The 20,375-nt window shown below is 37.6% G+C and overlaps 1 protein-coding gene across 2 annotated transcripts in view; it reads left to right on the top strand.

Annotated features, from left to right (window-relative positions):
* LOC126457013 (glutathione S-transferase-like) overlaps positions 1 to 20,375 on the top strand; it is a 76,120-nt gene that overhangs the window by 53,951 nt on the left and 1,794 nt on the right. For both annotated transcript variants that reach the window (XM_050092984.1, XM_050092985.1), the window contains exons 3-4: positions 2,829 to 2,996; positions 7,974 to 8,116. In XM_050092984.1, coding sequence (XP_049948941.1) covers positions 2,829 to 2,996; positions 7,974 to 8,116 — 311 coding nt within the window. The remainder of the gene's footprint in view (positions 1 to 2,828; positions 2,997 to 7,973; positions 8,117 to 20,375) is intronic.

Below are 20,375 nucleotides of genomic sequence, written 5' to 3'. Positions count from 1 at the left end.
TATAACAACTTCCGAATAACAATTGTATTGACTTTGGTCTTGGCCTTGAGACAGGCAATATTGAAGAGATTTCCATCAGACCTTGTTTGTAAATACACTCCGTCCTCAGTCTCCAAAATCAAATCTCAGCAGAAGGGAAAAGAAAATGCCAAACAGAGTAGGAACTAGCACACACCCCTGCTTTACACCGCTATTTACTGGGAATGATTCTGTTGTTTTGCCATTGAAACAGACTGTTGCTTGCATTTTCTCATGGAAAGAGACAGTTAGTTATTATAGTAGTTTAGGTGGGCAACTAATATTCTGCAGCAACTTGAAGAGCCTGGTTCTGCTCACTAAACCAAATACTTTGACGAGGTCAACAAAATCAATATACAGTGGTCTCTGCTGCTCAAAGCACTTCTCTTGCAGTTGTAGAGAAAAAATCGTACCCACTGTTGATCGGCCAGGTCTGAAGCCACATTGGGATTCTTGGTAAATTCTAGATGCTAGGAATTGCACTTGCATTTGGATGACTCGTACATAAGCCTTCCCAGCTACACTCAACAGTGAAATGCCTTGGTAATTGTTGCAATCACTTCTATCTTCTTTCTGTTTATACAAAGTAGCAATCTTTGAATTTTGCATACTTAGTGGGCACAGCCTTCTTCCCAGATGGTTGTGAGAAGTGAATATAGGTGCTGTAGAAGGGCAGGGTTGTTATACGTAATAATCTCTGCAGGGATCCCATCTTCACTTGGGGCCTTTCCATTAGCTAGGCAGTCTATCGCTCTGCCAAGTTCTTAGATAGTGAGCATTGCATCGAGCTCTTCCATAACTGGCATTTGTTTGTTTGATGGCATCAAGTCCATCCTTCCTTACTTCATTTTCAGCTGTACACAGCTCAAGGTAGTGTTCAACCCAGCACTCCATGTGCTTGCCTTCATCAGTAATAACTTCTCCTGTCTTCGTCTTCAGAGGAGCTGCTTTTTTGACAGTTGGACCACCCGCTTTCTTAATACCATCGTACGTTGCCTTAATGTCCCCATAATTGGCAGCTTTCTGTATATCTGCACATAAATTTCGCCTAGATGTTTGTTGTGCCCTGTTCTTTGCTTCACTTCAGTCATCCAAAGTTCTTCAGTTTGGGTTTCTTGTATAAGAAAGCAGGGCTTCCCATTTTGCCTCAATGACTGTTTCCATCTCCTCCAAATTTTGCTCATGGTAGTCCTTGTATCTATTCTTTTTCATTCCATAGGCCAATACTGGTGAGTTGTAGAGCATCAGAAAGTTGTGCCCATTTTTTATCAATATTCATTTCTGTTTGTGCATTTCTTGATAAAGCACTTTCAAAACTACTGGCAAATTCTTGTTTTCATTGAAAGCTATGAACATGATATGTGTTGATCTGCGGTTGACCTCTCTGTTTAGCATGGTGATATTTCTTAGGCGTGAGCCTCAGTCTGCTTGCCACCAGAGCATGGTCAATGTTGCAGTCAGCACTATGATAGCTTTGTTTCAGTAGGACATTTTTTTTTTAGATCTGAACGCCAAGCTATGACAAGATCAAATTGGTGCCAGTAATGAGAGAGGGGATGTCACCAGGTCACCTTGTGTTGATCTTTAAGTTGGAAATATGTGTTTTTGATACACAGACCATGAAAGCAGCATACTTCCAGCACTCTCTGGCCATTATCATTTATATTTCCCACTCTGTGATGACCCGGACAAGTCAGCCATATGTCATTATCTGACCCAACTCGAGGATTAAAGTCGCCTAGAATATATAGTGACTCTGAGCCAGGCACTTTGGTTATTCTGTCACTGAGTAAATCGTAAAACAGATCCTTCTCTTCTATGCTGGATGATAAGGTGGGAGCATACACATTAATGATGTTGATGGTTCCACTTGAAGAGCATACTTGTAAAGTAAGAATCTGCTCTGTTCTACCAGATGCTAGCACAATACTGTTCAGGAGGGCGTTTTTAACTGCAGTTCCTACACTTTGAATTCTGGGCTCATCTTGTGACTTCTCCTGCCAGAAGAATGTGTAATTAGCTTCTCTAATAGAGGCCATGTCTGGTAGCCGCGTCTCCTGTAGTCACACATTGCCCTAATTCGAGCAGTGGAGCTCTCTATCAATAACTGCAGTCTTACAAATGAAATCAACCTCTTGGGAATCATTGATGTATCTTGGGCACATGGTCCTGACATTCCAGGTGGCAATATGGAATGGCGGTTTCTTTATTACTTCCTTTTTGTTTCTTGTAGGTGTACTTTATCCACCTCCACACACTGTATGAAGCAGGGTGATGACTTAAGAATTGAAACTTCCTGGCAGATTAAAACTGTGTGCCCGACCGAGACTCGAACTCGGGACCTTTGCCTTTCACGGGCAAGTGGTAGAGCACTTGCCCGCGAAAGGCAAAGGTCCCGAGTTTGAGTCTCGGTCGGGCACACAGTTTTAATCTGCCAGGAAGTTTCATATCAGCGCACACTCCGCTGCAGAGTGAAAATCTCATTCTGGACTTAAGAATTATTTTATGACTAAATTTAGAAAAAAATGTTGACAGAAAATCAGTTTTTCATTTTTTGCAAGAACTTGTGTTGTCTCACTTTGAGGTGTCACATGTGTTCAAGGATTCAAGTTATAGCAGCAATATGAATAGCTATTCTGCATCAGAATTCATAATTCATGTTGTCTTTTTATCTTTGTATTTGATTACTGGAGAAATACAGCTCTATATATAAGGATTTCAAAGTGAACTCACCAGTACAATCAATTTCATTTATGTGATTTCTCTTTTGTTTATGTGCAAAATATGAATTATTGTTTCCAATTTTGAAGCTACACCGTATGGAAAGCTTCCCCTTCTTGAAATTGATGGAAAGAAGATGCATCAATCCACTGCTATATGCCGCTATTTAGGCAAGAAGCTGGGGCTGGCAGGTGAAAATGATTGGGAATCTGCTGAGATTGATATGGCTGTTGATACGATAACAGACTTCAGATTGAGTAAGTTTTGTGTTTATTAATATTTGAAATATGGTTTATGAAATAATTAATTTCATTCTAGATGTATAATGTACTAGCACAGTGTTTGACAAACAAAATCCACATGTTATGGATCGAAACCTACTATTTGGCTGCTCATTATTGTAGATCTAGTATGAGAAAAGGTGGAGTTGCAGTTTCTTTATAGAAATAATGAAGTATATAAATCTCTAGATTGAAGTGAATACTGTGCTAAACAGTGCTTGGATGTGTGTGGCAGAGAGGTAACTGAATGTAATGCAACAGTTGTTGTTGTGTCAATTTACAGTGTTCCTGCTGGAACTTCATTGTTTTTCTCTTTTCCGTTGCTGTCTAGGAAAACTAATTCATTCATTGTAATGAGCTACTTTCATTTGAACTTCTTAACAGAAAATAGAAACGGAATAGACCTTGTACACCTGATGTGCTATTACAACTTAGTGTCAGTGGTAAAACTCTCAAACTAGAGCACCAGCCAATTCCAGTACTTCAGTAGACAACATGTTTATACACAAGGATGGATATAATAATTTAACAGTGAAAAATATTATAGATGTCCTCTTTGACCATGATGGATAGTTTCTCATCAAGAAAAGTAAATTTCATTTGAAAAATCTGGAGGATTATCATCAAACGAACCATGGAACACTTTAATCATCAACTACAGCTTGTGGTCTGGTTTCCTGTGTATGCTACTGTTGATGTTAATTCCATATTTAATATATTTGTTAATGAGAGTACAAGTGTATTTGAAGAAATATTTTCTAAAAATTTAGTGGAAACCTTTTTAAATCAGGTTATAGGCCTTGGATTACTATGGGTGTCAAAATTTCTTGTAGAACAAGAAAGGAGCTTTACGCAGAATGCCAAGAAATCAAACAAGATTATGCATTATAAACTGTACAGTACAATTCTTAACAAGACTATACATAAATAAAAGATCATGTTTTTGAAGGCAGGAATTGAAAATTCAAACAATAAAGTAAAAACTATCTGGAATTTCGTATAGAAGGAAACAGAAAAGTGCAGGTTTTAGAGACGGAAAAAATAAATAAAAAAATGCGGATAATCTCATTGTGTCCAAATGCAGGTGCTGATGTTTCCAAAAAAATCTTTTTAATAGTAACAGAACAAATAGGGTTATGAGGCTCCATAAATCAAGCCAGTAATTTTCTGCAAGCCAGTGTATACAGCACAGTACAACAGAATGAGGTAACAGGAACTACACAGGAAATTGAAAGAATCATTAAGTCTGTGAAAAGTAAAAACTCTACAGGAGTTTGCAACATATTTAATAATTATTAAAATACTGGTATAGCCATGTAAGTAAAATCCTTTTCCACATTTTTGATGCATCAGTTACGCAAAGAATAGTTCCTGAAAGGCTTAAAATAAGTTGTATAACCACTGTATAAAAAGAGAGAGAGGGGAGATCATGCTAATTATCAGTCAATCTCTCTGCCCTCTAGTTTTTCTGAGGGATTGGAGGAACTAATGTGTGCCAGAAGTATTAAGCATGTTAGTGACCACAATATCATCAGAAAAAGTCAATTTGGATTTCAGAGAGGGTGATAAATAGAAGATGCAACATTTGCATTTTCTGTCAATGTTTTGGAGTCCATCAATAAAATAATGAAAATGTCTGGAATACTTTGCATCCAAACAAAAAGGTTTGACTGTGTCAGACACCTAATACTGTTACACAAAGGTAGGTGTAAGTGGTGCAGCAGAGATTCATACTTTTCTAATAGAAATCAGAAAGCAGGTATCTCACCATCATCAGAGTGGGGTATCATTACGTGTGGAGTTTCTCAGGGCTCAGTTTTGGGCTCTCTACTTTTTATTATTTTTATTAAGCTGAGGCGTGAAACTGAGGGCTACACTGGAAGCAGTGTAGCTACTTGGAGGGTCTCATGAGCCAGGCAGGTCTCAACAGATGAAGCTGATGAAGTATGTCCTGTGATGCCCCATCTTTTCCCATGTCATTTTCCACAGTACTTTTCCCCAACGCCTTAGGACCCAGTGGCGAAGCAAATGGAAGAGGAACACTTCACAGCTGAGATTCCAAACTGTCATGTCAAATGAATTGGGTGTAAAGATGCTGCTCATGGCAGTTCACTGCAGTTCTGGTTTGTGAAATAACCTGTCTGATACCCATGTGCGTGATGTATGGTTTACAAAATCATAGTGAGTGGGTTACTTCCTTGTAATCTGAGATCCACCTTAAACTACCAGGTGAATGGCAGTTTCTCCTGTCATTCTCTTTAAAGTTCAATGGTGATGGGATAAGGATGACTGTGACAATGGTAGATATCTTAATATAAAATGTAATAGTACCATTTACATAATACCATAGGATGATACCACAACAAATCTGTATGACTGACTTGTTCTGTATCCTATGATATGTTCACAATGTGGACCACAGAAACAAAAAAGATGGATAAATTAGTAAATAATAGAATGGAATACCAAATAACATGACTAGTTGTCCACTTAGATCTTCACACTATCAGGCCAGAGCATATTTTTCACCTTGAACATCTTTGTTAAATAGGGTGCTGATGGTCTTTACATGTCCAACAGACACAATAATGAAACAATATTGTTGTATTGTGATTCACTAGCTTTACATTATAAGAGGCAGTCAAATGAAACTGATACAAATGGGGATAAAAGGATGTAAACTGTTTACTACCTCTGGAATAATCATTGTAACTGTTAAAACATTTATCCCACTGTGAGATGGTCAATGCCTTCATGGAAAAATGTTTGCAGTTGCCTGCAGAACCATGATTGTACCAGGCATGCACCTCTTTGTCTGATGCAAATTGATGGCCATGAATGCCTCTCATTAGGGTTCCGAAAATATGGAAATCACATGGGGAAAGATCAGGATTGTATGGAGGCGTTGTAAGAGTTTCCCAGCAGAACTTTTACATTGTAGTCAAATTAACAGGCACGGCAGCTCCAGGAAAGCATAATGACTTTTTTTTCTTTTTAACTGCTAGGGCCCACTGGTCACCGATTTTCTGGAACACAGAACCCAAATTACTGCACAGCACTGTGTGGGAACTTTGTGAAAATTGTTGCATCATCAAATCCAAACACCCAGGAAAGTTGACAATAGCATCATCATTCTACCTGCATACATTTTATTTAGCCTGAGAATTTATGACAGTACATTGTGCTCTGGACCATTTTTTAATCATGGCATATATTTCTTGAAATTTTTTACACCCATCACTTTAGAAAAAGGTAATATTGCAAAATATTTTATTACTCTATACATTTCACAGAAACAGTTGACTGACAAACTATTGCTGCAGTTTTGTTTTTCTGGATACTCCCTTACTGTGAAGATGCAGTGCTTGATCAAGTAATTCTTCTCCATTGATTTGAAATTCTGTCTGTTCATTATTATTGCATGTTGGTATGCATTATACAGTTTGATCCCAGGATGGAATTAACCATTCTGTAATAGGATTGTATTGTCTGTTGTATGTGTACATCATTTGTGTCTCGTATGATAGATTTAATGATTGTCACCCCAAGTCATATATTACACACCTGTGACACTCTTTCACCTATTTTCTGATAATACAAAATGAGCTGCCCTTCTTCAGATTTTCTTGATGTTGTTCTTCAATCCGATCTGGTTGATCCCATACCACACAGCAATACTCTCGCAGAGGACAGACAAGTATAATGTAGGCAGTCCCTTTAGTAGACCTGTTCGTCTTCTAAGTGTTCTGCCAATCAAACATAGTTTTTGATTTGTCTTCCCCACAATGTTCTCTCTGATTAGTCCAGTTTAAGTTGCTTGTAATTATAATTCCTAGATATTTAGCTGCATTTGCAGTCTTTAGATTTATGTGATTTATTACGTAACCAAAATTTACCAGAGTCCTTTCAGTACTTATATTGATGACCTTAGGATAATTAGGGCCACTTTTTGATGCATAGATATGTCTTGTCTAAATAATTTCGCACTCAGTTTTAAACTTATGATTTTTAGTAGATGGTAAACGACAGAATCATCTGCAAACAATCTAATATGGCTGCTCAGATTGTCTCCTAAATCATTTATATAGATCAGAAATACCAAGAGCTTATAACACTTCCTTGTGGAGTGCCAGATATCATTTCTGCTTTACTTCAGGACTTGTTATCAGTTACTACGAAGTGTGAACTTCCTGACAGGAAATCGTGGATCTAGTCACATAACTGAGGTGATACTCCTTAGGTTCACAATTTGATTAGAAGCCATTTAAGAGAAAAGATATCGGAAGCCTTTTGGAAATCGAGAAACATGGAATCAATTTGAGATCCCCTGTCAACAACACCCTTTACTTCGTGTGAGTAAAGAGCTAGTCGTATTTCACACGAACAATATTATCTGAATCCATTCTGTCTATTTGTCAATAGGCTATTTCCTTTGAAGTAAATCTTTATGTCTGAACACAGTATATGTTCCTAATTTATGCACACACTATATTTACATGATGTTTGTGACTAGATTTAGATGGAAATCGGGGGGGGGGGGAATTTACAGTTATTAGTAGGCGACCAGTGATAGAAAGTGGAGTTAGGTCCAGCTCACTGTGTTAGAACTCTGCAAGTGTTCATTTAAAGATTTTTATTTTTGTTCCTCACAGCTCAACTTATAAAAAGAAACATAGTCAATCCTTTAAGTTGTATTTGTTTCTGTGTACTACATTAGTATTAGGTTGTTAGCACTTCCTGGACTATAATAGTACTGAATTTTTATAGAGTTTTTAATACATCATGTATCTGAATAAAATTACTTAAAAATAAAACTTCTGGGACTAATTACATGCATTTAAAAAAATTGTAATTTCACTGACAGTAATAAATATTGAGTTACGTGTTTACAAATCTGTGTTTTCACATTTAGGTTCTAAATAACAGAAACTTATTTTTCCTATTTTGATGCAGAGTTAAGTGACTATTACTGGGAACCTGATGAAGCTATTAAGCAGAAGAAGAAAGAAACTGTGTTTAATGAAACACTACCCTTCTATCTTCAAAGGCTTAATGAACAGGTGAAGGAAAATGGAGGATATCTTGCAGCAGGCAAGGTAAGTAACATTACGTGCTCTACAGAGAGTATAACAATTCTATCCAAGTGACAACCCCAAGGTTGTGGTAAAGCTAAATACTAAAAACAAATCTGCTCTCTTAGAAATCCTAGCCCTGCAGTACCATGGAGAAGTACCTGCAGAATTAAGAAAGTGTGGAATAATTCTATAAATAGTCAGTTTTAAATCAGCCCTTAACGTTTCCTGAATAGTGGAGTTTGGGATATGCACTCTCGAGGAAAGGCATTATCTCGGGTTTAGGTCACAGTATGGTACACTATTTTAGCAGCTCAGATGTAATAAATACAGAATATATTATTCAGTTCACAGGGAAATTCCATCTTGTATGTGATATTACTCAAGTATCATCCATGATTATTGCTGCCTACTCATTTGTTAAGTGTTTTATGACTTTCTGCACTATAGTGACAGTATTAAAAATGTCTATTACTATGAAACTGATGAAGCTGAGAAAGAGACCCACATGGTTATTGGTTATTTTAAAGTGAATGTGGTCCATTGGAATACACAAGAGATTCCAGAAAAGTACTCCAAAGAAAAAACATAGAGTGGAAAAACTTCTAAGGAGTACCATCCACAACACATCTACACTTTAATATGAACTTTCTCACCTGTCCATTCAACTGATAATGTTTATTTGTAAATCACTGGAAATCAACAATAATGGCTTATGATTGGAACAACTGATAAAATATTTCTATCCACCTGCTCACACCCCGGAGAAAAAGAAATAAATTCACAATTGATGGTATTCATGACATGGTTGTCTCTTTGTTGTATTCTGTTCTTTTTTATATATAATCATACAGCTGACTGTGTTTGTTTACATGCAGAATTCATATAAAACTGTGGAAGCTATTGTTGTTTTGTTGTAATTTCTAAGTACCATGTTGGATCTTCATAATATATTAATGGTGCTGAAAACTATTTATTTATTTCTCATTTTTCATCTATAAATAGCAAAGCTGGCAATATGTACCATTGCTAAATATGTGTGAGAATTGGATGCATGTTCAAATCTCCTTCTCTTCCCCCTCTCTGTCCATCTCCCCTGCTCCTTGCCCACATCCTCCCTCTCCCCTCCCCCTCTCCCTCTGTCTGTCCATCACAATCTTCCCCCCCCTCTCCCCCTCACCTCACCTTCTCTCTCTCTCTCTCTCTCTCTCTCTCTCTCTCTCTCTCTCTCTCTCTCTCTCTCTACCCATCTCCTCCTTCCCCCTCTCAATGTTCATTCCCCCCTCCCCCCTCTTTACCCATATCCTCATCCTCCTCCTCCTCCTCCTCCTCCTCCCCCCCTCTGTCTGTACATCACCATCTCTACCCACTCCCAATTGTCTGTCCACCACATCTTCCACATCCTCCTTACCCCACTCTGTGTCCATTTCCTTCTCTTCCCCCCTTTCTCTGACATTGAGCCTTGTTCATTGTTATTGGAAACAAAACTTTGATTGGGAATTGAAGTCACTTAAATTGAATGGGTAGATTGATTGGGATCATTGAACATTGGTAGATGCCTCTCCAGTTGCTGGATCAGTGAGAATGATAGCTTCAGTGACAGTACTTTGCGCAGATTTAATCAGTGAATGCATAGGATAACAAAGTGTCAGATAATTCAGATTATGTTACAGTATTCTAATCATAAGCCAATAAGCCATAAATACAGATTTCGTGTGTTCTGTGAAAACTGACTGTGAGGAAGAGAACAAAACATCACAGTGTTGTGTATACAATTTTTGTTTAAAATTATATGCAAGGAAAAAGGATATATATGGCAGAAACAATTTGTCTACTGATTTAAATGCCATGCTAACACAGTTAAAACTGCCTGCAAGAAATGTTTATTATTTTTGATAGCAATGTCAAATGATGTCTTGTCTTTATATAGTATTACAGAACTGCAGATAACACAGTTTTCTACATGTATTTGGTAAGTCATAATCTGCATAAATAATTTCTCAGAAGTCCAGTTAATTAAAAATGTAATATAATTTTAAATGTAATATGACTGCAAGGTACAGTCCAGTAACTTTGTCATGAATAGGGGGCCTAGGTTCCATCAAGTGATGGTAATAGCTTACGTGGTTTTTATTTTATTTATTTATTTTTTTAATGTGACTAACATACAAAATCCAAGTTTCTGACCTCACCAGCCCCCTGGATCACTTTTGAGTATCCCAAAACTGCAAAATTTTTACACTTTTTCAGTTTTTCCCACTTTGAACAAGAAGGAAGACGTTTCTGTCAGTGATGTTTTTAAACTAGATTTAATTTGCTACAATTTGAGACCAAAATTGACTCAGAAGACATAATAGTTTCTGATATAGAGCTTTTCAAAATGTGGCAAATTTTCCAAACTTGAAAATTTTAAGCTAATTTTCATGTTTCGTCATAGTCATTTGTCTAAGACATAGTCAATAACCTGTGTGAAATGATTGAGTGAAGTAAAAATATATCCAATTTGATACTTTGAAGGCAGAGAATACATAGATATAGGAAAAATAACACATAGTGAGAGATGGGAACCTACTGATGGTTTCTGCGAACTTAATATTATAAGTGAATTGATGAAAGAAGCAGAAGTATAAATCACATCATTGTGAATTACTAGAGATGAATCTGATAAAAAGAAACTGTGTGACTGATTTTTGAAGTACCCTCCATTTCATAAAATGGGGTTGATAATGTTCTTAAGCAGTGGAGATATAGGAGAGAAAAGTGTCAACTGTCCTATGGCAAAAGATAATAGGAAAAAAAGCGCTTTGAAGGTTTTGGGGGAAAACTTCCAAAATGTCAAATTTGGGTCTAAAATCAAAGTCTCTCTCTTTTCTCTTCCACGTGTACTATTAGTGTTGACAGCAGACAAGTAACCTCTGACCCACTCACCCTGTTCCACAGGGTATGCATTTTGAAAAAGTCGGATGAAGAACTGGAGAACTTCTACATGTATGAACTGTAACCATTCTTGATGTTTGTACTCACTCAAGAAGGGATGAGGAAGGGCAATAAATCCTCTTATCCTTGAGGAAACCACCACTCCCATTGTTTCCCAAGGAAATTTGTTATCTACTAATAAAAACAAATTAAGGTTCATTCAACTGCTGAAGGTGAAATTTGAAGCCAAACACATTGAGGTTATTCAGGCTGAAGAAGGTGCTGACACATTAATCATCACGACCACTATCAGAAAGGACTCTTAATTTTCATGTCATGCTTATTGCAGGAGTGGATGAAGACTTGTAAGTCATTCTCACTGATCTTGGTGGTCCCACACAAGGTACTATACATATTCAGAAGTGCGGAAGAGGTGAAATGCCAGATGCCTTCTACTTAACCACCCCAACATTCACAGTCAGTCACCTCATGCCTTCAGTGACTGTGTTTTCATTGCATGCTTCTCTGGCCAGGGGAAACTGTAGTTGTTTCACATACTAAAGAAACATGTAGACCTTAAAGAGACAGCTGCAGTTTTTTTCTAATCCAGCCGTGACAACTGCTGAAGTAGCTGAATCAGAGGAGAAACTCCTCATTGAGCTGTACAATGGGGAAAGGTCCAGTCAAATCCTCAACAATCTGTGCTACCTGCTCTTCACACGGGCTGCTTACAAGACCAGTTTTGACATGGTGAGACTTCCTCCCATGCAAGATGCTACAGAGCTACATTTGTTTCGCACATAACACCAGGAGCAGCAGTGACTGGGTTACAAAAACAAACTGCTCGAATGGGGATGAGTTGCTACAGTCCAAAGCCTTTAGACAAAGATGGTGTCGAGGGAAAAAGCCCCCTCAAACCTGCTAAATGTGATTTCCTGCAGAAATGCTTGCAGCTATAGGAAAGCCTGCAGTAGACAACTTGCAAAAAGCAGCCAGAAATTATGGTAGACATCAATTTCAAAACCAAAGACTTGGACAAGTTCAATGAAGATGCTGAGATGTATAGGCTGCTCAGACAAGTCAAGGAAAAATATCAGGTATTGATATCATTATTTCTATCAATTAATACTTATCAACATGTGGGTTGCCTTTGTATTAGGACTTTTTGACAAGGTTATACCTTGGGATAATCAACAAATACATATTTACATTCCATTTCCGGACATTCAGGACAATGAAAATGGCACTGAACAAGGCAGATTATCAGATTTGCTTAGCACTGGTCCTTTAGAGGAGGAAACACCTTTAATTCACATTTTGTGTACACTATCATTCACATCATTTACATTTTGCATTCACCTCAAGTAAATGTTTGTTAAATAAACTTTTTATGTACACTTTTTTTCTACAATTTCAGTCACCTTGTTGTGAACAGTGACCTCCCACCAAATCAGCTTCTCCAACTGCCAATCAGAATGTTAAATTGAATAATTATTTACTTTGCTGAAACATTTCAGACAGGTTATTGAAGATAGAAAGACTACAGCATGTGATGATACATGAAAACTAGCTTAAAATTTCCAAGTTTGGAAAATCTGCCAGACTTTGAAAAATTGTATCTCAGATAATATAAGCTCTTCCAAGCCCATTTTAATCTGAAATTGCAACAAATTCAGCCTAGTTTAAAAATGTATAGAATGATTTTTGTTGCTTCTTCATGGTCAAAATGGCAAAAAAAAGGTGCAAAACTTGAATTTTGCATCTGTCACATTCCACACTAGAAAGAAAAAAGAAACCTACCACCACCATTTGATGCAACAGTGTACTAGGTTACTGGAATAATGTTTTTTGAAGAGCTTTGTATTCAGGACTTTTATTACTAAGTGTCAGGTAGTTTCTCAACAAATTGGAAGCTCATGTGAAATGATATGTTCCACAACAGTTCAGTATTGTGTGTGTTGTGTGAAAGTTTTATTCAGTCTGGTATTACCTTAGTGAGCACCATAGTTTCCTTACATTATAGTTGCCTTACTGTACATCATCTTCTCATTAATTTTGGAAAATAATGTCATTAGTGTATATTTTGTGCCTCTATTTCTCATAAAACCAAACTGCTCCTCAGTCAACTCCACCTCCATTATCTTTTTCAGTCTTTTTGTCTTGCACCTTAACTGTGGTGGCATGTTAAATTAGGCTAATTATCCTGTGTTCAAGACATTCTTTTATTCCCTGTTTCTCTGGTATTAGCATCATTAGTACTGTCAAAAAGTTCTCTGACCATTCACAACTCTCATGTATTTTGTTGCATAGCCTCAGTATTTCTCTTATTGCTTCTTGGTTCAAATTCTTAAGTATTTCTCTTGATCTCACATCTGTACTTGTTGCCTTCCTGTTTTTCATTTAAACTGCACTAGCTAGTGGTTCTTTCCTAACATCATCCACATCATTCAAGGATTCGAACTGTAGATTTGTTGATTTGTGATCTGTGTCATATAGCAATTTTAAATACTCTTCCCATGTCTGGACGACTTTCTTGTGACATTTGTACATTACATTTTTGTCTTTCAATAGTAGCTTCTAAAAAAGTTTGGATTTCAAGCTCAAGCCTACTCTTTACTCACTTCTACAGTAAATAATGTCTTCCCTTTCTCCCCATTTAATGAGTTGTACTACAATTCTCTTTTAGCCACTTTTTTCTAGCTTGTTCTGAGCATTTATTATCTTTATTGTTCTTGAGTTTGAATGTTCTTTTCTTCTTCTTCTAGGTAGTCATTTCTTGCGCAACCCAAGATTTTTTTCCTTTCATATGCCATATACATTTATGTTCTCTTTTAATGGTGCCTTCTATTGGCATACTTCAATACTCATTGACGTTATGAGGTAGTTATTTGTCTTTAAGTGTACCAATAAGTCAAAGTGATAGTGGTGATGATATACACTGCCTGACAGAAAAATGAAGCACCCAGAAAGAGAGGAGGAAACAAAGTGAAACTTCACAGGTTGAGAGGGTATGTGATGTTATTGTAGTAATTACAAAATCAAGTCAAATTTCCCAAGAACTTGGCAGTATGAACCCACTTATCAGAATGGCATTGCACCCCCTGTACCTGTATGCATGCACTGATTTAATTGGGAAGAATGTCATAAAGCCATTGTATTCCGTTCTGGGCCAAGCTGGCCTACAAGTGTTGTAACTGGCCCATGCTATCCTGCATACTGGCACTAGGATGCAGTTGACATATGAGCTGGTCCTGCAACTGTGCTACCACGAACAGATCTGGGGATTTTGCTGGCCACAGAATAATCTCCATATCAGACAGGCAGTTCATAAAGACATGTGGTACGTGTCAACAAGGATTGTCCTGTTGAAAAATGGCACCATGTTACTGTCAGATGTGAGGCAACAGATGAGGACACAGAATGTCTGTGGTGTACCACTGTGTCATCAGAGTACCCTCAGGCACTACCAGCCGTGACGTGAAGTCATAACCAATGGTGCAGGATGACATAGTGCATTGCAGGGAGTCTACTACTTGTACTTGGATGGCAGCACAGATGTGAAGAGGTTATGCAATGCATGGTGCACAATATTTCAATCCTCCTTTGTGGTGGTCAGATGTGGCCAATGGAACCTTGACAGTGTGAATGCCTGCCCTCAACTTCTCATTCTCTCTAACACTGGCTCACTGTCATATCCAAGTGCCCCACAAGTTTGGATATTGCATGATTCAACCAGTTGGCCAAATGTAAATCCCCCTTTCAGTGTCTGTCAGATGCTGATAATGATGTCTCACATGGGTATGTGGCAGACCAAAGAAATTATACATCATAAACTGATGTCACTTGAAAATAAGAATGACATACTGTCTTGCTCACATTAGGAGTTCAGAAGGGCAAAATCAACACAGACAGCAATTTGTGAATGACTCAGCAGTGTGTTAAATCTAATGTATGATAAACAATTAAAGAATAGATGATTTTAAATTGGAAGAAGCTATTACTGTGGATGATAACAAATATCTTCTCATAAGAACAGATAGTGGTGATATCTGAAATTTCTATAAAAAATACTTCAATTAACTCTTTTATTAAAGCAAAATTGATTTCAGTAAGGTATTCTGATCAAAAGTAGAAAAAAATCACTGAAATATAGCCAACTGAATGCAGTCACTTTGGTGTGTCCCTAGGATTGGCTAATGGACCGCTTTATTTTCCTGCTATACATTTATCATCTGAGAGCAAATGTAAATGAAAAGATTGTTTTATTTGTTGGGGATATGATAGTTCTAGTAAATGACGAGAAACTATAGTGTTGTGTAATGTCTTTCATGAAGCAAATCAGTATATGGACACTGCTTTGCCAGTTCATTTCATGGGACATTATGTTCTATGCACCACTACAGAAACAATTTTGAGTACTTGCTACCCAACATTCTGTAATGGAATAATGATGTAGAGAATTTGTGGCATCACACAGTGCACTTGCAACACAAAACAGTGCCATTAAGTAATGCATGGAGGTAAAAGTAAGGGAATCATACAAACATCCTTTCAAAGTGCTTAATAACTTTCCATAACATATATTTAAATTAGAAAACACTTTTGTTTTTAAAATCAACTCTGATAAAGATAGTTGGGTTTCAGATATAATGCAGGCAAATCCATGCACTACAGACATCATTTTCCAAAATTTATGAGAGGTGATGTATCCTTCATAAATCACAGTTTGAAATTCAGAAGACATGCTGAACTGAGAATGCTCTCTACACTTTTCACAACCATCAAATAGCAAATCAACACTGGGGTTGGTATGTTCTGTGACCTATCTAGAGCATTTGACCATGTGAATCATGATACTCCCCTAAAAATATTGAGGTTTTATGGAACTGACAGTTTAGCCAACAAATGGATAATGTCACATCAAAATAAAAGTATGCAGAAAGTTGTGCTTAATAATTCAATCAAAGTAAACAATGGAAAATCTTCTGAACGGGGAGAAATCAATTTTTGGGTTCCATAAGACTCGATCTTGGATCCACTATTGTGTCATATATGTAAAGGAACTTCCATCATATATGCAACAAGCAAAATTACTTCTTTTTACAGATGGCACTAGTATTATAAAAAGCACAAGCTTACAGACAGAAATAGAAGAAATAATAATAGAGTCAATTGGGTGTAGGAAAGGCAGTTTTCAACAGTAGCAAGGTCATAGGTGTAGGTGATGTTAGTGTAGAGGGAGGTGGCACAGAACAGGAATGAGTGGGGTGCCAGGTGGTAAAGGAAGAGGAACAGGCCACTAAACATTTCCTGTACTGACACTCCATAGGTCTTGTTCCTTTAGAGTCCACACACAATACTGTAGCTGGTAGATGCATAGGTGGCAGGGCACACATGGGAGATCAGTAGTGATGGGGATTGTGGGAAGGCACTGTAGGGGAAATACCAACTGCTGGAGAGGAACTGTCATTTGAAACTGAAGCCTACACTCATATTTTTTTGTAAATATTAAGTGGGCCCTCTCCACGCCCACACTTGTATGGTGACCATTCAAAAAATGTCACCTCTGCTTTGGTTAGTATCTAAAAAGAATTCTGCCGAAAATGCAACAGTTCATTTTAGCCTGGCATGTTATTCATTTGCAACTTTCAGAGAAGCGTCATGAGTGGCAAATTTTAAGTAAAAGCAATGTTTTTTGTTTTGTTACCATGTTAAAATTTGCTTTTTTTTCAAAGCACAGTGGACTTTAAACAGTGTCACTTAATTAACATGTTGTGCAGAAGCAATTGCAAGAGAATTCTGAAACAGTGGTTTATGAAGTTCATTAAGTGAGGAACTGAAGAAAGAAGTGAAGAAGCACTTCAAATGAAAACACAAAGGACCTGCTACCACAGAAGAAAATGGATGCAGATAATAAGCTCCATTTGAGGTTACTACTGAAGGCCATTGTCAACCACTGTGTATGTCAATGCCTCGGTGTGAAAGACTATATTAGGCATGGGTTCACAATCTCCTCCTGCAATACCTTTCTGAATGAATGCAAAACAAATGGTGAAAAACACAGAGCTTCCAGATGGAATGCACTCATGTCACTGGATAAGACTTATGTCTAATCCGCTGTAATAATTACATTTTGGCTATTTTATGTATCATGCTGGAGTTGAGAAATGTTGTGTAACAGTAATCACCAATGTGAAGGAAGCTTTCTTTGGGGATTCATGCTTAAAAGCAAACTGAAGTATTAAGAGAAATTGGTGATGTATGTGTCTATTAAAAACAAAAAGTAAATGCTATTCACTTGAATGCATCCATAATCCCATCACACAGATGTTAGTCCATACAATGAGAAGGCAGCTTGGATACACATCAGTGAAACTATCTTCTGCGCCTCATTATTAAAGTAATTTGTGAAAATAGTTTTCGTTTAGCTAACAACCAGTTTTGTATGTATTTTCTTACTTAACATGCATGCAACATATTTCAGAAAAATGATATAGATAAAACTATTTAACTGGATAGATAAAAAATCTATTTACCAAGTGGCAGCAGAACACACATGTAAAAGACTGTTGAGATTAGCAAGCTTTCGAAGCCAGTGGCTCCTTCTTCAGGCAGAAGGGTTGAAGGGGAAGGAAGTAGGGTAAAGGAAACAGACTTGAGAGTTCTAGGAAAAGGAGTAGATTTTGGGAAAGTCACCCAGAACTGCAGGTCATGGGGGACTTACCGTACGGGGTGAGAAGGAAAGACTGATTGTTGGGGACTGCATTGGATGAGATTTGGAAACCTGAGAGCTTAAAGATGGGGAGTGCACAAGTTAATTAGAGTGAGAAGCTAAGTGCAATGAACATAAGAGGTGGGAGGGGGTGGTGAAAAATAGGCAGGAAAGACGATGAAAGATGTAGGAAATTAAAATGGTGTGAAGCAAAGAGTAGTTACAGTGAAGAAAAGCTGAGACAGAAGAAATCAATGTAAATTAAGGCCAGGATAGGACCACCTGAAATTTGATTGGTTCTCTTCCCAATCCCATTCCACTTCTCTTGATCTTGATCTCGTCCTCACCGAAGGCCAGCTACACATTTCTGCCCACATTAAACCTACCATCCTTTCCATGTCAAATGTTCCCTCCCATACAGCCTTGGCATCTGAGGCAAATGTATTTGTTCGGATGCAGACTCTTTACAGCAACACACCACCATTCTCACCTCAGCCTTCATTGCACATAATTATCCCACCAGCCTAGTTAAAAAGCAGATTTCCAGGCCATCACATCCAATCCTGGTACTGCTGATAACTCCACAAAACAGCTTTGGAGCACGCCATTGGTGACTTAGTATTATCCTGGTCTGGAATGTGTTAATCAGCTACTTCGACAGGGCCATGATTTCCTAAAATCATGCCCTGAAATGAGATCCATTCTGTCTGAGATTTTGCCCACCACATCTAGAATAGCGTCCTGTCGCCCTCCCAATTTCCGCAATATTCTTATCAGACCCTATGCTCCCTCTGGACTCATCTCCCTTCCCTACAGCTCCTATCCATGTTACCATACCCACTGCAATACTTGCCCCATGCACCCTCCTATCACCATCTATAATAGCCCTTTAACTGGCAAAACATATACTATCAAAGGGAGAGGCACCTGCAAAACAACATGTCATATACCAGCTGTTATGTAAACACTGATCAGCCTTCTACATTGGCATAGCTACCACCAAATTATCAATTAGAATGAATGGGCATAAGCAGAGGATATATACTGGCAATTTGCAATATCCTGTTGCAGAGCATGCTCTACAACATGACACATGTGACCTCGGTGACTGTTTCACCACACACGCCATCTTGATTCTTCCCCCAGACAACAGTTTCTTAGAACTCCACTGGTGGGAACTAGCACAACATGTCCATGGTTCTTTCCACCCACCTGACCTTAATCTACTTTAGTTTCTTCCGTCTCAGCATTTCCTCACTAACTACTCTTTGCTTCACTCCGTTTTAATTTCCTACGTTTTTCATTGTCTTTTCCATTTATTTTTCACCACCCCCTCCCACCTCTGTTATGCACTTAGCTTCTCACTCATATTAACTTGTGTATGATGTTTCAGTAGTAATCTCTGTCTTGCATATTACCTTGTTTTCTACCTTTAAGCTCTCAGGTTTTCAAATCTTATCTGATGTAGTCCCCAACAATCAATCTTTCCTTCTCATCCCATATGGTAAGTCTCCCATGACCTGCAGTTTTGGGTGATTTTCCCAAAATCTACCCCTTTTCCTATACCTCTCCACCCTTTTCCTTCACCTTGCTTCTTTCCCCTTCAACCCACCTGCCTGAAGAAGGAGCCACTGGCTCCAAAAGCTTGCTAATCACAACAATCTTTTATGTGTGTGCTCTGCCGCCACTAAGTGAGTAGATTTGTTATCTATCCAGTTAAATAATTTTATCAATAATTGATTGTTTTCATTGTGATATAGGTGTAAGTGTAGTACATGAGGATGCAGAACTGTGTGTTTGTGTCAGATTCATTTTTCATGCTGAAATTAAGCAGTAAGGCACTTACATGTAAAAATCCTAGCAGTTGATTCAATGTTAGATCTTTCAAGAATCTTACACATGACCATACTTAATCTCACTAGATTTTCCAGGGATAATGTAAAGATTTTCGGATTGTCTTTATACATTTTAAAGTTGTGTGATAAGTTGCTATGACACATTTCTGTACTTCACATTATTCATATTCGTAATACTGATTCTCTTAAAATTCATATTAAAAGAACAACCATTATGCTGCTGTATGTTTCAACTTCCAGAAGTGTTACTTTCAGTGAACCCCAGTTGTATTTTTTAATAGTTTACCCTATTTTCCCAACCCTAAAACTTTTCTTATGTCTTAGATTGCCTATTAGTACTTTTGTTAGTAATTGTGCATGAATCATACAATATGATGCTAGTGCCAGCTAAATACATACAGTGGAAGTCTATCTTCTTCAGTGTTCAGTAGTAAGTGGCAAATTTTGTAGAAGTAATGCTGCTAAGTTCAATTTATTCGTGCCAATTGTAGCTCATATAGACATTTCAGTACTCAAAAAATTTAACTTAGTTCTAGCTAAGTACAGTGCCTACAAAGATGCATGCCTATTGTCAGTTTTATATATTCATTCCAACTGCAGCTCATATAGACTTTTCATTGCTCAAAAAATTTAACTTAGTTCTAGCTAAGTACAAGCAAAGATGTATGCCCATTGTCTGTTAATATGAGGGGTGTTTGAAAAGTCCGTGCAAAAATAAAAACTACTTACATGTTTGGGGTAAACCTTTTTTATTTTTCAATATAGTCTCCTTTTAGACTTATATGCTTCATCCAATGCT

The sequence above is a fragment of the Schistocerca serialis genome, chromosome 2 (assembly GCF_023864345.2).
Source record: "Schistocerca serialis cubense isolate TAMUIC-IGC-003099 chromosome 2, iqSchSeri2.2, whole genome shotgun sequence".
Taxonomy (NCBI): domain Eukaryota; kingdom Metazoa; phylum Arthropoda; class Insecta; order Orthoptera; family Acrididae; genus Schistocerca; species Schistocerca serialis.
Note: the sequence above shows the minus strand (reverse complement) of the source record. Positions and strands in the feature narration are given on the sequence as shown.